At 46.8% G+C, this 22,237-nt stretch overlaps 1 protein-coding gene across 1 annotated transcript in view; it reads left to right on the top strand.

Moving 5' to 3' along the window:
* Window positions 1–13,580: 13,580 nt before the first annotated feature.
* Window positions 13,581–22,237, top strand: part of SMTNL2 (smoothelin like 2) — a 45,009-nt gene continuing 36,352 nt past the window's right edge. Inside the window, exon 1 of the mRNA XM_007054177.4 lies at window positions 13,581–14,624. Within this exon, the coding sequence (XP_007054239.2) occupies window positions 14,220–14,624 (405 nt within the window). The 5' untranslated portion in view covers window positions 13,581–14,219. The remainder of the gene's footprint in view (window positions 14,625–22,237) is intronic.

Genomic DNA, 22,237 nt, shown 5'->3' with positions numbered 1-22,237 from the left:
CTGCATATTTCAGTCCTGCTGGAGTACTGGCTACTCCTGATTTCAGAGCCATAATTCACAAATTAAATACATCAAGAATCATGCATGGTTTGTTTAGGATGATCTGAAATAAGATAGAGTGATTCTGCTCTAAACTGCCCTGGCTTAGAGTTACTAGCATGCTTTGTGTCCACCTCTAAAGAGGAGTAACTCAAATGATCAGATTTTACAGCACAATGAATTCTACACAGATGAAATAGTGTTAGTGCTGGGGTAGTGCTGACCTTGCAAGTAGAAGAAGTCACACCTTCTGGACCTTCCCTTGTGGATAGCTGGGGAGGGGTGCACTTATTTTAAACAGATCAAATCTCCGTCAGGAGCTCTTTCCTCCACCCTTGCCTCCCCACATTCCTGTCTAACCTAGGATCTGCCCAAGCTTCTCCTCTGGGGCTGAACTCAGCCTGGGTGCAAGGGGGTTCAACTCCTTCAAAGTCAGTGAATTGTTCCTACTTACACTAGGGTTGGATTTGGCCCTTGGTCTCTTTTCCCATCCCCAGCTTGGCCCTCTCCTCCCTTGCTGATGGAGCAGCCTCCTGGTTAGCATGTTCCATCTTCTCCCCTTTGGAAAACCTACCTGCTCTGTGACGCCCAGGAGCACCAACAACCTTCCTAGGCCCCTGACCCCAAACTGCCTCCCACTTACACCAGCTTTAAGCCAGTTGACTTCAATGGAGCAACTCCCGACTGACACTAGTCTATGGGAGAGGGAAATCAGACTCTGTGTTTCTTTTACCTTCACTGCTTCTTTCCAGGGGCCTGATTCTCCTCTCTCACACTCTATGCAGGTGTGACTCTGGAATTACCCGCTAGTGTCCAGGTGGCACATGTGAGAGGAGAATCAGGATCAGGATCCATGTCTTTATATGGTAAGATCCTGGGGGCGCAGAGCAGTGAGTACCCTGTTCTCTAAGGGTGCTGCAGTGAAAGCTGGTGCTGGGCACATGTATCTTCAATCTCCTGGCTCTTTGTCCCTACATGTCTGTTTAGTGTGATGAATCAGACCCCGTAAGCCCCTCAAGGCAGGACCCACCTTAATACATGTATCTAAAGACCTGGCACATTATGGGGTTCTAGCAAATAACCCCAGTAAATGGCAACATTTTGGAATGACCTCATCCCATTGTGGAGATGCATCAGTCTCGTCGTCTTTTGGGCCAGCCTCACTTCTGTGGGTTCTACTGTCAGCACTGTCTGGTGCAACACACCTCCTGTTTGCAGGCCTGTCTGCTTCTCGTGTCTGTTTCATGCGTGGGTCTCCCATCCAAACCACAGCACAAGCTTGGACACCGCAGCATGCTGACACCGAAGAGAGAAGGCTCCAGTCACTAACTCAAGCAGCAGTAGCCACCCACCTAGCCAAGATGTGAAGGTGCAAGCAAGCATTTGGCACCATTCAGACTGATGGCCACTTAGGAAGGAGTGAAGGAGCGACACTCCCTGTCTTATGGAATGACAATATTCCAGTCACATACTGTGTTACAGCCACAAAAAGCCACTGTCTGGCTCATGCCTCCTCTCCTGGTAGCTATTATTTTTTTTAAAAGGGCAATTCTATTTGGGAGCCTAGGGTCAGATCCCCGATCTCAGTGATGCCCCTCCACAGCCCAAGTTTTTGCAGTGAAGTGGTGTTTACATCAAATTCCTATCTATCCCATGCAACATCTTGTCCAATTTACAAGGCCAGTTCAACTAGAATGCACAGGGCTGGGATTCGGGAGATCTGCATTCAATGCCTGGCTCTTGCACAGGCTCCTGTGTGACGTGCCAAAGGTCGCACAGGGGGAGAGCCTCCAAGTGCAGTAACCTCCTTGGGCACTTCTGGAAACCTGCCCTTTACCAGCTTTAGGCCTCAACTCAGCCACAAAATGGGGATAATAATATTTCTTTTCTCTCAGCCTTTGCCTGTCTTGTCGATAGATTGTCACCTCTAGGGGACAGGGAATGTCTTCTACTATGTGTGTATATGGCACCTGTGTTGGGGCCTCTAGGTGCATTAAATAGTGATTGCAACCCTACTGCTTCCAAAACCATACACCATTGTCCTCTCTGCCTGCTGACATTTGACCGGCTCACCTTTGTCTCCTAACTTCCTTAGTGCTAACCCCTCCCGGAGATTCTCCAGTAGCTTAGCTTAGCAGTGGCCTCTGCTTTTTGAGCTGCGGAATCGGAGTTCTACCTCTGTTCCCCCATGATAGTTCTAAGCGACCCTGGTGTGCAATATAGCAAGAGCTGGAAGGTCTCAGTGATGTGTTACAATAGCATGGGGCTTGTACATCCTCTTGGAAGTTGTTACGGTACGGTAGCCCTACATTTGTTTTATTGTTTCTTCCTCCAATAGGTTGTCATTCAAGAAGAAATAATACATACTTGGCCTGCTTTTCATTTACACCACGGTCCCTTTCCTCTGCTCTGACCGTGTAAAGGAGGCTTAGAGTGGGTGTGAATGCAATTTAAGGCCTCTATACACTGCCAAAGCATTGTAAAAAGTCCTGAGTGTAAATGGGAATCCGGGCCCCTATTCTTTCTAGAGCTCACCTCCCTAGAAATGTAACAGAACTGAAAATAAGCAAGAGCTTCTCTGTATAACCTGGGAACTTTTTGGCACCTAAACCATTATCTAGAAATTCTAAGGATCATACTTCTCATAATTCTTGGCTAGCGTATGTAATGTTCTGGCAGGAAAAGATAAGAGCAAACCTCAGGAGGATAAAATGATATCACCCAAAAGTACATATTTACAAAAGCCTAGGAGTTAGTCGCCTATTAATTATAAATGATACAGTTTGCCCAGCTTTCAAGTCTGACAACGCTAGTGACCTCATTGTTTTCATAATTAATCTCTACCTGTTGTAAAGTGCAGAGCAACATGGTACTGTAAGTAGTTGACTGTCATCATCTCTTCTGCAGTTGTGGTGATTTGCCCTTTATCGTAAAACAAGGAAAGACTCAGCAGAAAAATCACAGAAAGCAGAATATCTGACTAATAGCATGTATGCCTGGATAAATTCCTAACAATTGCCTGCTGTAGAAATATCTGATTAAAATCCATTCCACAAAGGCAGCTTGACGCTCTTACTCAGACTAGGTCTTTCTGGGGTCACTCAGGAAACCAAACTGGGACTTGGAGATATTTGTTCGTTTCGGCCCAACCCACCACAAGCAGATCCAGACCCTGAAATTGAATACCTCAAAGTTTGGAGGTTCAGGCCCCTCTCTGATTCTGTAGTTAGATGAGCTTGTGCGTTGGGTGGCACATTAGTTTGTACAAAAACCCTTTGAACCAGACGTACCTACTGTAAGTAACAGATGGTGAAAACTCTGGGGGGTGTCCAAAGAAGTTCATCATGGTCTTGGCTTACTAGGTCCTGCCTCAGTACCGAGGCTGGATTAGATGCTCTCTCAAGGTCCCTTCCAGCTCTACATTTCTGTGTTTCTACCCCAATAGGAGGCTTCTTTCTTGTTTTGTAGTGCATTTGGTGCTGGTGAAAGGTGCCTGACAGATGGCTCTGGAGGTGGGAGTCCTCTACTCTCATGTGCAGCATGTTCCACTGACGATACCGTGCACAAGAAATCATGCCTTGGCTACACGGGAAAGCTGTACCACTTTAATTATACCAGTGTTGTTAAAGCTGTGCAGCGCTGCGTAGTGTGGTGCAGTTATACGGGTATAAAGGAGGTGCTTTCTACCAGCGTAGCTATTTCCAAGCGGGAAGGAGAACAACTACATCAGCAAAAGGCATCTTTAAGCTGGTATAACTGCATCCACACTGGGGCTTTTACCGACTTACCTGTTTCGGTAAGAAATTATGCCCCTACCTGACATGGCTATAGCTAACTTTCAAGTGAAAAGCAGGCCTTAGAGAAGGAAAAGGTTGGAAGACGAACGAGAAAAGTTAAAAACCCAATCGTCACATCCTATACCCTTTCAAGCTCATGCTGCTTTAGAGTTTTGCAAAAGGTCATATCTCCTGTTTGACATGCTAATAAATGAGCCTGGAGTAAAGAAATGCTCAACATTTCCTGTGGGGTAACATGTTTTCCCCATGAGCTGCCAGACCTCCTAATTGCCTGCAGAGTTTTGAGTTTGGCGAACCACCCAGATATAATAAATAAAGGTTATTGTTGGTTAAGCCACGAATGCTTTCAAGGTTTCCACGGAGGACAAGAAGAATGCATCACTATAGAACAGTGGACAGTGTGGCCCTGGATTACTTGTGTAAGAAACGAGAGTTGAGAGAGGTAAGAGGGGTGCTAAACTGGGCACAGTCTTGAAAGCAAAAACAGAGGGTCTCAAAGAAGAAGCCAGAGAAGGGATTTGCATGATGAACTGCAGAATCATAGATGCTACTGAGGACCTTTTAGTTAAGAGGTTTTTTAGTCCAATCTCTGTGTCAGGGTAGGATAGTTTCCTTCAGTCTGTTTTCTAGCGTTTTGTCCATTCTAGTTTCAAATGTCTGATGTGACAGCATTATCCTTTGCCCCCTAGTGCATCCCAACATGATCGAATTATACAGTGGCAGGGTTGGGTTACTCGTGAACTATACATGTTGCAGGAATTGTGAAAAGGGCTGTGTCCGTAGCTATCTGAAGATACTCAGAAATGTAGAGGATAACTGCCAAAGCAGATATCTATCTACACAGCTGGCAGGAATGCAGGACAGTCCACCCAATCAGATCCAAAAGGAAGTAGCTCTGTTTGCACTGGAAATAATTGGAAGAGCTGGGCCTAAGGAATATTGATTGTTTGGAGGAAACCACATCTCTCAGGTGGCACTGGAATGGGAGAATGTACATATCCCCTGCTGGTGTCTCTGATCAGTGATCTGACCTGCAAAGTGAGCACTCACAGTTGCTATTGGGTCCAGTCCTACCCCACTGAAACTAATGGGAGTTTTTGTAAACCAGTATCCTGTTCGAACACTATCCTAAAGAATCAAGTTAGCTCACCGCTCAGGGTAGACTAGGCTTAGTTATGATTAGCTGATGTAATATTGAACATAATTTGCCCTGGGCTATACTGACCAATAATCATAGTCAGCATCACATCAGCTCATCTGCCTCCTCACAATCATGTTCCAGTGTGATACAACTGTGCTCTTAGCCCACTGACAAATATTAATGTCTCATTGTTTCCTTGTGCTCCCCATCTGTATCACCTGTTGTCTCGTTGGTTTTTTTGTAAGAAAGGGGGAAAAAGAGCCTGCAAGTCTAATTCCCAGTATGGGACGAGACCAGAGGCATAAATTACATATTTATATATTTTACAAGGCTGAAGATTTCACAAGGCTGCCGAGCATTTCTGGATTAAGGCAACTGCAGTGTGGCCTGTTGTAAATATTCTATTTAGAGGACAGCTTGCTGCAGGGGCTTTGTGGAATGTATCTGTCTGCAGGACAAACTAACTTTAAACTTTCTATGTACATGGCAACCTACTGTAAATACCATCTCCTGTGTGCATAGTCATCATGCATGCCGGCACAAATCCTGGCACTGCTTCTGTTGTTAGGGCAGCAGTGACATTATAGTCGCCATGTCTCATTCCTGATCCAAAGCCCACTGAAATCGATGGGAGTGTTTGGATTGACTTTGCTGAGTTTTAGATCAGGCACTTTTCTGACCAATCCTGCAGCACGTACAGGAATACTTCTTATTACTCAGGCCTCATGTACCCATGTAAGGACTACTCACATGCGTAAAGATTGGGGCATCAGTCAAAGTGCTTTGCAAACATTAGTCAGTTAGAACCTGATTTTGAGGCCAGTGTTTACACACCCATTTCTTCATGTCAGCACGATCAGTCCCTCAGTCTTTGCAACATCCCTTAATTACTGGTAGGCAGGTGCCATTATCCACAATTAGTGGTGGGGAAGCTGACACAGAGAAGACAAGTGACTCACCCAAGGTCACAAACGTCGTCGGAGTCAGTCTTAGAACTCAGCTTCCCAGCCTGGATTCAGGCCACCATGCTCAGTAGACCAGATTCTCCTTTACGCTGATGTCACTTTACATTACTACGGTAGTAAGAAGGGGATCGGTAAGTACAATTACACTCGGGTTGGGTACATCTTCACTGCAGAGTTAACACAGGCTCTTATTTGCCCCTAATCCCACTCTCCCATTTGCACACAAAACCCTCTCACCTATGTGGTGATTTTCACCCTGGCTAGCTGGACCTGCTGGTGGGTTTAGAGTCTGGGTTCTGCTTTTCACTTGGGCTTCCCACTTTGCAATGAAGATACAGATTAAATCACGGAAGTGCTGACAGTCCTCCAACACCTTCCCACAGTTCCCCCACATGCCCAGAAAGAGAGACAAGCTCTCCCAGAGCTCACTGAGACAGAATCGTACAGCAGCTCAGCTTACTGCAGCGTTAAGAACCAAGGGACAGACGGGCCCCCAGAAGTCCTAGGGTCACACATGAGTAAGCACAGCAACACGAAGGTTCCAGTAACTCGGGTAGGGCTTTGCAGTGTGGCTACTCGCAGCTGGGTTAAGCTAGCCCTGTTCCCTGCCACCTGAGTTAACTCTGCAGGGAAGACATACTCTTTAAGGCCTCTTTACACTGTGGCACACTAGAGCAGCGTAAAGTGGCCGTAGAGTACATGAGACTAAAGCTCAGCATGATTATTTTGGGAGAAAACAATCAGAACCTCCCTGAAGTCTTGGTTTTAGCTATCTCGAATCAAAAATTTCCTGAACGGTCCTGCTTTAACTATCAACAGGTATAGTAAAGTGGTACAACCCCTCCCTAGTGTGGACCCAGCTATCCCTGTATAAAGATATAGCTCTTTCCTAGATGGGAAGGGGAATAAGCTATCTCAGTATAAGGCGCCTTTATAGTGACGTAACTGCATCTCCACTAGGGATTATAGCAATTTAACTACATTGGTAAAATTCAATAATAAAAACCCCGCACTCCTAAACTTAGATATATCAGTACCAAAACTGCATATAGACTGGACCTAATATTCAGCTCAAAGTCTGGGGTTTTCTAGGAACAGAAGACTGGAACTTGGGCTACTCGTTATCTAAGCCTCTTTCCACTCTTCCACTTGTTATAAATATTGTCTTCATATCATTATGGACCCTACAAATCTCATTTTCTGGGATTTTGTGGGGAAAACCAATTGTGCTGATGTGGACGTTTTGCAAAAACACGGAGGTTAGAGGACAGGACAATGCTGCATAAGAATCCTTCAGTACAGATGGTACTGCCATTCCCAGGAGAGCCCTACCCCTTCCTTCCTTCCTTTCTCCCTCCCTCTCAAACTATTTTAAAAAACAAGTCTGTATTTGGGTTTTAAGAAATTAATGGAGTAGCTGGATAATATTACATTATCAGATGTATCATGTTAAGATTTGAACAATATTAAGGGCAACAGAAGATGTCTTTGTGAACTAATTGCAAAATAGCCTGTCATCCTTCCAGTACTGTGCTAACTTAAAGAACCAACGTCAAGGGTACTTAAACCCCTACAGGACTGGATAATGCAATGCCTCAAACCAGCTGACTCTTACTGGGTCAGAGCCTCAGCTGGTACATCACCATAGCTTCATTGACTTCAGTGGAGCCCACTTAAACTAGCTGAGGATCTGGCCCAATAACTAATGAATTCCCCCAGTACCACTAAATGCCAAGTCAATATAATTAACCACAGTTTAAAAGGGGGAAACTGAGGCACGGAGTTTAAATGACTTTCCCAAGATCCCACAGCAACAGGGCAGCAGAGAGAGGCTTTGTTCTAACCCAGAGTCTTGTGCTCAAGACAGCAGATTACACCTCTCTGTTAGATTCTTGGGGCCTGATTCTTCTCTGAAATCAGTTTGATGCTACTGTAATGCCACTGACTTCATGGAGTTACTCCTGATTTGAGAGTGGGCTAGTCAGGCCCTCGGGGCTAACCTGACCACTGGTGTAAGTGAGTGCAACTCCACCAACTTCAGATCGTCCCTGCTTTCTACTTTAAACCCAACTAGCCTTGAAGTACAATAGTTATGGCCAGATACAATTGTAGCAGACAGTCTTCTCAAAGGTTACCTTAGTAACAGGAGACAAGGACCACATCTCATCTCAGCGGTAACCTGGAGCAAGTCATGGAAGTCAGGGGAGTCACTCCGGAGTTAATTACACTATTGTAGCTCTGTGCAGAATCTGGCCCAGACTGTAATAGATAATTGTGGCGAAATTATGTCCTGAGTTACAGTCACGCAACCTCTTTTAACTGGGTGGAATAACTGACAAGTAGACATCTCCCCACCCTCAGCACAATCCAAGCCAGTTACTATATGCACTTTTGGTACAAATCTAGATCCTGATCCGGCAAGCAGCTCCCTGCAGGTGTGCTGGTGTCTGCCTGCTTGGAGCCCCTTCCAGAATCAGGGCCTTACACAGTCTGATGACTGCTAGGGTTGCTCAGAAGAGATGCTGGGACTACAGCAGCAAAGGCTGACTCTGGAGATGAAAAGAAAGGAGAAGAGGAACTTGGAAGGCCCCCTGTGGCACTGCAGCCTGTTCCAAGGGAGATAAAGAACATGATGTCACTGCACACACTGACGTAAATCTTGTGAGTGAAAACAGACTGGCAGCCCGTGGAGATTTGTAACAAAGGCTGGGAGCCTCCTTTTTAACCCTGTGTTGTGCTGCCTCGTTCACAATAAAAACAAACCAGTAGCTGCAGCTGCTGAGATTTTTCCATTCCCCACCCTGCCCCTACGAGAGGAGAACAGAGAGCAAATTTCACCCTGCACAGTTTCCCAGCCCCTGAGCAGAAGAAACTCATGTAGGGGGCATTGGATTCAGCTACCTTAAAAGAAAAGGCCTGATTCTCCTCTCCCTTACACCACAGTAAATTAGGACTATCTCTGTTAAAATCACAGGAGTTAGGCTGATATAAAACAACCATCAGACCAGAATCAAGTCCAACATGTACTCCAATAACGCTCAGAGTAGTTGGTAAACATGTACGGCCACTGGATTGGATGGATCTATACTGTACCTGTTTACACATGCTGCTGAGGACCTGGTCCAGAAACAGAAGGATCGACTGGTGTCTGAAATCCCCCCAAAAACTACTTTGTTGGGCCTGGACATTGTATTCTGCCTCATGTATATCTTCCCCCAGCTGACCCTGCCCTGCACATTGCAATGTACACTATGAATGCTTATGGACCAAATTACGCCCTCCTCAAAAATGTATCCAAAATGCCAAATACGGTATCCAAATATAAGGAAAAGCAGTTACTCTGCAGGAACTGGAACTAAAGAGTGAGCACACAAAACCCATAACAATCAACTTTTTTTCTTTCCACAGATCCCAAACTCAAATTTCAGTGTTAAAAGGAACATCTGAATCACCGCAGAATTTCTTCTTGCCAGCTAACACTGACTTCATACTTGTTTTAGCTCTATGTTACACTGCTGATTGAATAAAAGGCTATTTTGTCATTCTCTATCCGTGCTCGCAAATAACCCAAGCGTGCAAGTCAATTGATAGCATTTGGATTTACATTTACTGACGGCATTTATGGGGTAGAAGTTAATTGATTGGATTAAGTTTAATTTGGATGAGCTCATTCCTTGGGGGGCTAGGGGGGGATGTGCCAGATTTTCACTCTCAAACCTCAAGGAGAAATTTTTAAAGCTTTATAGCTGCAAATAAATCTATTTTTGTCTAACATTGTTGTACGCTAGCCCTGCTGATATCAAAGATTCCAAACACCGGGGAAAAAATATGGCAACAGGTCAGCACGGATGTGCCAAAATAGCTCCATAGGTCGTTACAAAAACACATGCACGCACAAAAACCTTGGCAGTAAGCATTACCATGAAATAACTGTTGGAACATTTAATAGATTAGGTAATATAGTGTTCTTTCCTGTCTCCCAATCAAAAGAGACAGATTTTTTTCTTTTAAAGGATCTAAGCAGGATTCTTACGAACTTTGTGGAAGTGTTTACATTCTATACTTAAAAAATGACAGACCAGCTCTGAAGGTGTAATAGTAGTTGGAATACAATATGGATCGACTGATGAAAGAAATGATTAGGGGGAAAATATATTTAAATCTGATGAACTCTCCTGTCAAACATTAGGGAAAAGCTTAGGCAATCTGCAATGCTCAGACAAATAATCCTTATGGGAGCAGATCTATTTGCAATGGGATTATTTGCATGCATGTTACTTGCATGAATAAGGGTGAGTCACCAGAAAGGCTTACAGGATTGGGTTCTAAGAAAACTTCAGGCTCCCTAAAGGTGCCCCACAGTTGCCAAAATATTAAAATTGAATTAAAAATTCCACATGAATGTGGGTAAGTCCCCTTACCGTTGATGCACTGATTCTTGGAGTGCACAGAGGCAGTTTTGCTGGCAATGTTATCACATTATTAGCACTACAACCGGAAGTGACAGAAATAAATTGGTCCCACGGAGTGTTGAGCTGCAGATTCGAATCCATTTTTGTGTAAGCTTTCCAGGTGCGGACTCAGGGTTGTACAGCGCTAGCACATCATGGGCACTACCAGAAACAAATACTAGTAACCTTCCACTTCATGCAGCAGGGACGGAACTGTGTGCTGGGTTACAGTCAGGAACTCCTTTGCGAGACCACTGAATGCAATGGGTTTGGCCAGATGTCAGGGAGGGCATAACTGGGCTTGCAACATCTTTGTCACCACTGAAGATGTGCAAGATGGAACGACTTGATTCTCGGAGCCCAGATGGAGTTTGCTGGGCTGGCAGTTATTAAAACCAGACCTTTTTTATGTGTAAACTGAAAGCTGAACACATTTGATCTGGGACCCACTGAGATGCAGTAAGGCCCACAATGCCATTTGCAGAGTCACTTTTCAGAGCGGAACCTTTCTTTGAGCCAGAACATGCCCCAAAGCTCCAGCTACACTGGGTATTTAAAACATGTATTGGAATCGCACTAATGCCTGGATGCTATAGTGCTAGGTGATTTAGAAATGCTGCAAAATCCTTACACAAAACACACCACCATTCTACAGTAATAGTCCAAACAATCCAAAGCACGGTGGTCATGTAAACTGCGGTGTTTGGGATCACCACAATATTTCTCATAAGGCTGGAGAGACAATTCTGACTAAATCATTTTGGGTATCGGTTTGCTTGGCCAGTGTGGATGGGGCAAAGTAATTTCCACAATGTGATTAGAAGCCCAGTTCTAAATACAGCTCACACTTTTAAAATGGTTCGGTCCCCAAACATGCTGGTCAGCCAAGTCATGCGAGAAACCATTTCAGCTGGAACTGTATTTCACCATGGTTCCAAAACCTGGTGAAAAGCCCAGTGTAGGTGAAGGCCTGTCTGATGCTGGCAGGAAAAAAAAAGTTGATTTCATTGTACTGGACAGATTTCCAGAAGTGTCTCATTTGGAGTGAAGAAACAAGCCAAGTGGTTTTTGTTCTAACAAGATGGCATGGTACTGCTGCTCTTAGGCATTGTTTGCTCCTGTCTAATCTAGGCTTTATCCTAAAAGGTAGAGCACAAACAACTAAGGACAAGAGTGTGTGGACGCCCTCCCATGGACTTCGGGGGCTTTGGCTCAGGCACGAAAAGATGACCTACATTATTCGATTTTAAAAAAAAATCTTATTTTCAGGCATGACTTAAAAAAAGAGGCATAGGCAGAAAGAACAAAACTCAGAGCGAGAGAGGATTTTCCAAGTTGTCTAGGAGATTTGGACACCACGTTCTTGATGATATTCAGGCATCTAAATCCCGTAGACAGCCTTGAAGCTTTCAGACAAAGTGTGTCTGTCTTCTTCCCCCGGTAATGCTGCCCCTTGGTTTATTTTTTTCATTCTTGTGTTTGTTTTTTATATTATCTGTTCAATGCTGGCTTTGTCGTTGTTTGTGGCGGCTGCTCCATTCCCAGGGTTGCATCCAGCTGTGATGACTTGGAAGAGGGAGATTTCAAACAAACAAAAATAAGTGCTGGGCATGATTTTAAATGTCTGAAACAAACAGCAAGTGTCCCTCATCCTGAGAGAGAGAGAGACTTTGAGACTGGATTTTAATTTCTTCCAAAATCAGGAAGGCCCTTCCTCCACATTGCTGTATTTACTGAATTGTGCAATGTTCCACATGCATGAACAAGGAGAGAAGTGGTTTTATAAATAACATTATGATGTAATTATTCTTTACTTGTCTGGGTCCAGACACACCAAAAGAAGTGGATTTTCTTGGAACAGATATGTGCTGCTTAGGGCTTGTTGGAAAATTTCTATCAAAACTTTTTTTTTTTGGCTGAAAATTGAGCTTTCAACTGAATGAAATTTTTCATAAAAGGTGGGGTTTTTTTCCTTTTAATTTTTTAAAATTTTTTGATGGAAAACGCAATGCCTCCAAAATTATAATTTTCAGGTTTTGGCTGAAAGAATTTTATTTTTTATTTTTATTGAAAGTTCAAATTTTCAATGAGAAAAAAATATTCTGATCAACTTCCCCCCACACCCCCAAATCCCAAGAACTGGCATAAAAATCATGAGATTTTAAAAACGAACGGGGGATTCTTTTTATTTACTTCCTTTTTATTTGGCGCATATAGAGGTCAGGCTATCAAGCTTTTCTCTTTAAATAAATGAAAGCTGATGTCCCAGTGAATATCCTAATTCCTGCAGCTGGGGGCTTGGAGAAAAACAAAAAGACTCTTAAGCCTGACAGATGGCAATGCTGTGACGAGCCCCCGTTTAAAGCTGGCTCCTAACTGGAGTGGCTTTGCAGGCGTCACCCCAGGAATAAACCTGGCCAAGTATAGCCCCAGATCTGCCCTGATTTACGTGCTTGGGCATACATCGCGTCAGTATTTAACCGAGTTTGCAGCTCATTCTGGACTCCACAGTCTCAGAGCTGCTGCTGCCTGTCAGGGGACAACAGTTGAGCGCTGACCCCTTTCTATGGCAAGAAAGCATCTATTGTCTTATAGGCCATTGGCATTTGCTTGTAGGGTTGACTCAGAGCTGCAAACCGGGCCCCTTCTTGCCACAGACGGGAGAGGAAAAGGGGGTGTTAACACAAATCAAGGAGGAAAGAGAAATCAGTGGGGGTTGAAGGTTAAGGCCAGCTTTGGTAATGAGTCAATACCATAAATAAATGCAAACATGTGTGTGTCTCTGTAGATCACACCTACCTCTGCCAGAGACCTGGATCTCTGGGAAACACCTGCGTGGCCTGCCATACCAAGAATCTCCCTGGCTGTGCACTGGTAGGCCTGTGAGAGCGTGTGGCAAGGGGAGCGCCGCGCGTGTGCAGCTGTGTCTGGATGGGAGCAGGTCTATGTGAGTGCCGCGTACATGCCCGTGTACAAGTTATGTGGGAGAGTGTGTGTGCCTTTACTCTCCCAGAATCCAGTCCCCTCTCCCTTTGCCTCCAGGCTCCCCCAGGGAGCGATAAGGAATGTTTACTTTGGCAGGAGCATCCAAGCAACACAGGAAAGACCAGATATGCAACCCCCCTGCTCAGTCCTCTCCCCTGGCTCCCACTCATTCCTAGCCACCTCCTCCCACAGTTCCCGCCCCACCCACAGCCTTTCCTTTCTGATCCTCCCTCCCCACCCTGCCTCCCCCCCCCCCTTGTCCCCTCCCACCCCAGAGCATCTCCCCTGCAGCTGCACGGCTCCTCCAAGAGCTGTTGACAGAGCCAAGCAGCCTCTGGCAGCTGCGAACAAGCCAGCCCCCCTCCCCACCCCTTTGCACTGTCCCCTCCTGAAATTGCATCGCCTCCTTGGAGGAGCTGGAGAGAGACACACACAGCCAGCCCTGCTGCTCAGCCAGCTTTGCTCTCGCTCCCGGCCAGGGCTCCCCCAACTTCGCCCTCCCTCATTCGCTTTTCTGTGCAGAGCTGCCAGAGTTGCCTAGTGGACCCCCGGAGCGGGGAGAATGCACAGAGCCAGCTGGAGCCCGGGGAAGTGAGCGTGCGAGTGCCCCGGGCAGGAGGTTGCCCTGCAGCAGGGGCTGGGGGCTTTCCTTAGCCCTGTGTTTCTCAACCTTTTTGATACCAGGGACCGGCTTGCTGCCTTCCTAAACTGTGTCAGGGAGATCTCAGGGACCGGTGCCAGGACCCTCCAGCTTTGGAGTGGGGTGTCCTGCGTTCGCAGCCCCCAGCCTCGCTGGCTGGGAGTTTGCCCGGAGCCCGGCAAGAGTCCCCGGCACCCCAACATGGACACGGTGGCCAGCGACATCGCGGACCTCAGCAGCCAGGACGCGCAGAGCGTGTGCGAGGCGCTGGGGCGCTACGAGGACACGCTGCGGGGCGCTGTGCGGGAGATCCACGTGGACATCCAGGTCTTCAAGCAAGGGGTGGACCGGCAAGTGGACGAGGTACTGCGCCTCGCCAGCCCGCTGGCCCGCACCGTCGCCGAGCTACAGCAGGAGAACCAGCGGCTGCGCGCGCAGGTGGAGCGCCTGGCCAGGCAGGTGGAAGCCCTCAGCAGGTCGGCGGGGCTGCCGGACAGCTGGGCTGCGGAGTGCGGGGCAGCCGGGGGGCCCAGCTCTCCAGGGGCTGGCGCAAGGCGGGCCAGGTTCTCCAGCCATGCCACCTTATCCATGACCGGCAAGAGCCAGGTAAGCACTGCTGGAAGCGGGGAGCTGTGCTGGGGCGCCCCCGTGGGGGTGGTTGGGCATTGCAGGGTGCTTGAGAGACAGGGGTGGCTGGGGCACCTACCCCCAACTGGGGAGCACCGGTGCACAGGAGGGACTAATCCAGGCATTTAAAAAAATCTCAGCACCCCCCTCCGCTTGTTTTGAACAGAACATTTGATAGACCTGGCCAGTTTGTGAACTAGGCCTGAACGGAGATTTCACTCCCTTTAACAAAATCAAATGGCAAGGACAGATCAAAGATAGTGCAAACAGCCTGTTTGAAATCTGATGATGTTACTGTCTGATGTCTCTCTGAACAGGAGCTCATCTAAGGATTGTTTTTATCTCTGTTAGCTTCCTTCCTTAAATGGTTTTAAAACAAAATCATTGGTCTTTATGTATGTGGGGCCAGGTCCCCGAGGGTATAAACTGGCATAACTCCATTGAATCAGACCCCTTGGGTCAAAGGGGGTTGTATGAATGAGGAAAGAAGTTGGGAGAGCCACGGCTATATATCTAAGGCCCTTGAGCTCGCGTCCAGAGGAATCGTTGCCCAATGAAATTGTGTGCGCCCTTTGGTGTGCTCCAAAGGCAAAATGAAGCCCTCTCTTCAGGAGTCTATTTATGAGCAACAATAGAATTCCTCCCTGCCAGGGGTGATTTAGAGTTCTCCAGAATCCCTGGGCACCCACCCCCCTGCAGGACAGTGGTATGGCTCTGAGAATGGGCCCTAGAGGATAAGGCTTTTATGCTGTCATTCCAAGGTCATAAACTTGCAAGAGCAGATAAAAGTGCTTTCTCAGGGCTACGTTGGTCTGTAGCTTGGTACGGGGAAACCCCACAGAGTTGAGCAGAAACTCTGCCCGAAACATGATACTCAGACAAATTGTTTATTACAGTACAAAGAACAGAGGGCCAGGTGCAGCCCCTACCACCTGGAGGTCGCAGACAATGAACACCTTTCCCACCCCACCAGGGCCCCCATGTCAGCCACAAGGATCACCTTATGCCCAATAGATTATGCAGGGGTGCTAGGGAAGGTAGTTTAAGGCAGTGGAGAAGCACAAAACTGTTCTAAGGTAACTGAGGCTCTGGATCAATGCATGAGTGAGTACTAACCCTATTTAAAGGGCCTTGGCTGGGAACAGTTGAGAGCTTTTTAAAGAGCTTCACCATGGGCAAGTGTCAGCGTCATTGCCTCCTGCAGAGAGATCTGTAGGGTAATCTGGATATCAAGTGACTGTACTGGACTGAGTTGAGCCAAGATTGTTTTACGGGGCAGTTTCATTCGTTGCAATCTTCAAAGGCATCGCCCTAGGAAGATTTGCTCAGTCTTCACAGTCTCACTGCAAGTGTTTGAACACTAAGAATGAAACAACTCATTTCATGCTTTCACAAAGGTCTGACAAGCCCACTTGGCAGTTGCTACAGCTAACTCCCAAAATGCGTTGTCAGACTTTCCTCAATCCTTAGGGAAATCTCTTGTTGAAGGTAGTGGAGATTTGCTTATAGACTAGAGCAGTGGTTTTCAAACTCCAGGTCACAGACCCAGTACTGGGTCACGGAATGGAAGGCACTGGGCTGCGGTGGCTCTGGTCAGCACCACCGACTGGGCTGTTAAAAGTCCTGTCCGCGGTGCTGCCCAGCTAAGGCAGGCTCGTCCCTACCTGTTCTGACACGGTGCTGTGCCCCAGAAGCAGCCAGCAGCAGGTCCAGCTCCTAGGTTGGGGGGCCACAGGGCTCTGCATGCTGCCCCCACCCCGAGCAAGGAACCGGCCAATGGGAGCTAGGGGAGCGGTGCTTGAGGGCGAGAGCCACACGGAGCCACTTGCACACTTCCGCCTAGGAGCCGGACCTGCTGCTGGCTGCTTCTGGGGTGCAGCGCGGTCCACGGTGCCAGGACAGGTAGGAAGCCTGCCTTAGCACCCCCGTGGCGCTGCTGACCCAGAGCTGCCTGAGTTAACCCATGCCCCAATCTCCTGCTCCAGCCCTGAGCCCCCTCACCCCCAGACTTGGAGCCCGCTCCTGCAACCCAAACCCCTCATCCCCGGCCCCACCCCAGAGCCTGCAGCCCCAGCCCAGAGCCCTGTCCCCCTCCTGCACCCCAAGCCACTGCCCCAGCCTAGAGCCCCCTCCCACACCCTGAACCCCTCATCCCCTGCCCCACCCCAGAGCCTGCAGCCCCAGCCCAGAGCCCTGTCCCCCTCCTGCACCCCAAGCCCCTGCCCCAGCCCAGAGCCCCCTCCCACACCCTGAACCCCTCATTCCCGGCCCCACCCCTCAGCCCTCACCCCAGCACCCCAATCCTCTGCCCCAGCCCTGAGCCCCTCCCACACCCCAAACCCCTCATTCCCAGCTCCACTGGGTCATGGGCATCAACAATTTTCTTTAACTGGGTCACCAGAAAAAAAGTTTGAAAACCACTGGACTAGATAAATGCTTAAGGATTTGGCCTGTTGTACATACATAACAAATCTCACAGCTCCTGATCCAAAGCCCACTCAAGTCAATAGGAATCTTTCCACTGAGTCCAGAGGATTTCAGGGCTATCGACCAGAAAGAGATCCACTACATTTAGTATCGCTAACCCCCACTATCCAAAAAAAAAAAAAAAAATCACAAGATTTAAAAAAAAAAAGATTTTTTTGCCATCTGGTTTTTGAACACTTGGGTCACGTTTTCAGGCTTTTGTCTACAGTCCTGGGAACCAGACACTTCCTTTTTTTAAAAGGACAGTTGAGATTCTTATATAATCAACATGACTCCCAGAGCTAAGGCTTCATATATCACAAGACTTGCAATTAAACAAAACCAAACCACCACACTTTGGTAACACGGGCAGCTAGAAACAGTTTTAAAAAGTCTCGTGGCTGTTCCCGAATGACAAGAACCACATCCAACAAATGCAAGTGTACTACTAAGAGGCACTCGGGTGGCGTGGTGCTGGGCAGAGTATAATTGCCTGGATAGAACAGACCAATAAATGTTCTAGTTACAGCTCCATTATGATCAGCAATATTTCCTTTCTACTGCTAGAAATGAACACTTTGCAATCCATAATTGGGTGCTGAATCAGTGGAGATATCTCCAGTTCACTAGGGGTGCAACTGATATCTTGGCAGCAGTGGCTTGACTCTTGTGCATGAATTATGTTATGCAATATGATATAGGCGAACAGAAAATAGTTTGGGGTAGTTCATATATTTTCTTTGACTGAGAAGTAGCTACTCTTATTTTGGGACTTGAGCCCTAGGGTGAAATTCTGGCCTCATTGACTTCAGCTCCAGAGTAGGGAAAAGAACCACAAGAATACCAACAACTGAGATACTGCTATCTGTTTTGTTTGTATTACCAATGCATGTATTTCTGGGTCCAGTCCTGCTCACAGTAAGGATGAGAATAGTTCAGAGAAAAAGAACGGTCCAGTGATTCAGGTGCTAGTCTAGAACTCAAGACCTTGGCTCAAGTCCTTGTTCTTCCTTTGTGACCCTGGGCAAGTCATTTAATCCCTTATCTGTAAAACTGGAATAGCAGCATTTTCCTACCTCACAGGAGTATTGTAAGGATCAGTATAAAGACTGTGAAGTGCTCAGATACGGTGGTACTGTAATGGGGCCACAAACAGACCACACCCTCTGAAGTCAGTAGAAATATTTCACTTCAATAGGCAATGGATTGGGTGCTCTGACACTAGCTACCCCCTCTGCCTCGGTTTCCCCATCTTTGAACTCGGGGATGGTGGGGAATTGAGATTTAAGCATTTTCTTAGTTTAGGAAAGGAGTGATTAACAAAACACATCTTAAAGTGCAAAGCTGCGCAAATCTTTTCCTGCACATTGTTATGAATTAAAAATAGGAAATTTTCACAATTCACTAAAGAACAAGGATGCTTTAAAAAAGCAAAAACTGGCTCATTTTCAAACAAAAATGGCTTTGCATCCAGTAGCATGTAAAGGGTCTTTTTGCATATTTGTGATGTTAATAGCTATTATGGGTACATATTGTTGTGGGGCCACCAGGCTTTTTTGAACACAGTTCTGCAAAACTAAAATATTGCATTTTTCATGTCATTACTATTAGGCTCTACTGTCACGGAACTCATGAATACAAGACCCAGCTGAGTGCAGGGTCCCCTTGTGCTAAGTACTGTGTGTAGACGCAGTACGGGGCGGTCCCCGTCCCAAAGAGGTTACAGTTTAAAGGGACAAGATAGAGACCAAGTGACTTGCCCAAGGTTACACAGCAACCTAGTGGCAGGGCCACGTCTCCCAAATCCCAGTGCAGGGCCCTATGTAATTCACCATGCTGCCTCACAGCTTTATTTCTCCCTCTTTAATAAGTTGCCTCGCAGAAGAAACCCACCCTGTTTATTTCTCTGATGGAAGCTTTCTTCCCAAGGCATCACACTCCTCTGGTCTGGTGGCTCTTTATTTTGCCACGTGCACGTGAGAATCGAATTTAACCCACTGAGCACCCCCAAAATGCAAGGTCGGGCTCATCATTTTGTATTTTCCGAAGAAGATGGTGGAAACTTACACTGGAAGAGTCTTGGGCGTCCATTATTTACAGTAGTATAGGTTCCCCCAGACCAGCTGCATGTTAATCCGTAGTGCACGCTGCTAGTGCTATGAAAATGGGGTTGGATTTCTTAGCTTCAGCTTACCGCAGGTCACTGGTTCTGTGCTATGTTTCAGACAGCTCTTGGCCTGAGCTGTCATTCCCAGTTACCAGTGATGTCATTCAGAGCAGCTGGCTTTGCAGATCCCCTGGGGAGAGGTGAGAAAGCTCTTACAGCTGGAGCTACCTCGAGCAGCCCTAAAAGACAACAAACGTATTGAATGTACACTAATATGATGGATGGCTTTGACTTGTGCAGGGATGAGCGTGCCTGGTGTGGTTCTGTATGGCACGCTGAAGTCTCGGGAGAACGGCTGGAGGATACCAAGTGTTGAAAGTGATTTCAGGGGTCTGTTTCATTTTTAAGCACGCACATCACCGGAGACCAACACGAACCCTCTGCGGAGTTCTGCTCACGTCAGCAGTTCGGTGGAACTGCCTCCAAAAGAGTCCCCCCCCCCCCCCCCCAGCACTCCTCTAGTGGCCTGTCTACGCTGCAGCTGGAGTTGTGACTGCAGCGGGTGTGGGCACACAACACACTAGCTTTCATCCAGCAGCTAAAAATAGTAACAATGCCACAAGAGCGTAGAGCCCTGCTAGGCAGGCAATGAGTATGTGCCCAGCGTTCTAGGTGGGCGTGTCCAGTCCGTGCCAACATCTGTCCGGGTGCAATTTCATTGCTACTTTTAGCGGCGCGAGCTAGATTAAAGCTGTGTGGGGATGCTTAGACTTGCTGCAGTCACACCTCTGACTACAGCGCAGGCGTGTATTCGGGTGAAATCCTGGCCCCACTGATATCAGTGGGGAGTTTGCTGTTGACTTCAATACGACTATGATTTCACTCTCTGATCTCCTTCACCAGCCCTGCTGGAGAGGAGGGGGAAAAGAACAACTTTCTATGTGAATGAAAAGGTAACAAAGGGTCCCATGTTTGAAAATCGGGCCTAACAGGTTCCTGTCCATTTTAGGTGCTTCCAGGCCAATATGATTATTCAAATGAAGGATTAAGGTTCCCATGTCTGGAAACTCCCCATTCAAACAGAACAAACACACAGTACTGCTTTCAGAGTAGCAGCCACGTTAGTCTGTATTGGCAAAAAGAAAGAGGACTAGTGGCACCTTAGAGACTAACCAATTTATTTGAGCATAAGCTTTCGTGAGCTACAGCTCACTTCATCAGATGCATTCAGTGGAAAATACAGTGGGGAGATTTATATACACACAGACCATGAAAAATGCTGACATGCTACCTTTTATTTAGAGTGATTTTTGGTTGCTCTGTTATAGCGATAAACAGAACTGTATGAATCCAGTTTCAGATTCTGGCATGTAAAGGTGCACACTGCAAGAGGACATCATTTTTGTGTCCATATAAGCTAGAAAGAGGAGCTTGTACCGAAACCCCTAAGAAAGGCAGAGTCCTTTACCCTGCTTGAATCCATCACATGCATAGATGTACCTGCAGAATTAGTGCCCGAACACAGCCCTCTGCCTGGGGTTCCTTGACAGCAGTTGAAGTATCTGTGGGAAGAAAGCTAGGCTGTACCTGGTTTTTCTCCAAGGCCTCCCTGTCTCAGACTTTAGTTTCCTATGCCGGAAGAGTCACTCTCACCTCCGAGGTGGAATTAATGAGCAACACCCACCACAGAGGGTCAACAGGAATTCTGTGTTGGACACTTTACAAAGTGGATCAACAGAAGAACCTGCCACTTTATCTCAGACCCCGAACTGCATACCTGTGAACTCTGGGGAAGTTCCGATCGAGAGTGACACACTCCCAAAGTTTGGGAAAATCTTTTTAGGCCCATTCTTTAAAAGTATGATCATGTCTGTCACCTCCAGATTTTGATTCTTCACTTCCCACTGCAGGGTTAGGCAGGATTCTAGAGCTGGTTGAAGTTTTTCAATCAACACAAGTTTCCTGCCCCTCAAAATGGAGTTTTATCTAAACCAAAACTTTCCACAGGAAAACGTCAGGACTCTTGTTTTTGCAACCCAAAGTTTTCCAGAATATCAAATTTGTTTCTCCTTTTTTCCTGTCTCCCTCCGCCCCCAGTACAATAAAATGAATAAGCGACAGAGTAAAGAGAAAAATGAAACGCTGCAACTCTAGCTTTTCAGAAGCTGATGAAGTTTTGAAAATTTGGAGAGGAAAAAAGCAGACGAAGAGGAAAGTAAAAGATTCCAGACATTAGGGTGACCAGACAGCAAATGTGAAAAATTGGGACAGGGGGTGCGGGGTAATAGAAGCCTATATAAGAAAAAGACCCAAAAATTTGGACAGTCCCTATAAAATCGGGACATCTGGTCACCCTACCAGACATACATTCTAAGAGTGCGGGCAGATGATCCCATATCTGCCTACTCTGGGGTTCTTACACCTTCCTTCTTCTGAAGCACCTGGTACCAACCGCTGTGGATGACATCATCTTAAGTTAGATGGGCCTGGGGTCTGATCCCGTCTAGCAAGTCCTATGTGCCTAGTGCATTCAGTGCTAAGAAGGGGGGAGGGAGACCCCAAACATCTGAAATCTTGATATCCATTTTTTGATAACTCTATCAAAATCAATGCTTCCGTTTGAATTATTTCAAAATTTTCCCATAAAAAAGTCACTTCTTAAAAAAAGTTTAACTTTAATTTGAAACTGTGGGGGGGGGGTGGGAAATAAACAGGTTTTTCCCACCATCTCTGTGAGAGACACTTGCAAGCACTTGGATTTAGTCTGCTACAAGACTTTTCCGGCTGCACTTTGGTTATAATTGACCCCGCCCCCCCCAGCTCACCCTGGCACAAATCCATTCGCAACTTTGAGCTACCCAGAGAAAATGAGCCAGACCCTCCAATGGGGTAGCTCCCTTTGGCCCAGTCACTGCAAGGTAGTCCTATGCTGCAAATTGTTGTGTTCCTGAAAAAAAATTAAAGATTAAATTATGAGTGAGCCAGTGCAGCCCTATGCAGGGCTGGATTTAAGGGCAGG

Source organism: Chelonia mydas, chromosome 17, assembly GCF_015237465.2.
Source record: "Chelonia mydas isolate rCheMyd1 chromosome 17, rCheMyd1.pri.v2, whole genome shotgun sequence".
Lineage (NCBI taxonomy): Eukaryota > Metazoa > Chordata > Testudines > Cheloniidae > Chelonia > Chelonia mydas.
Note: the sequence above shows the minus strand (reverse complement) of the source record. Positions and strands in the feature narration are given on the sequence as shown.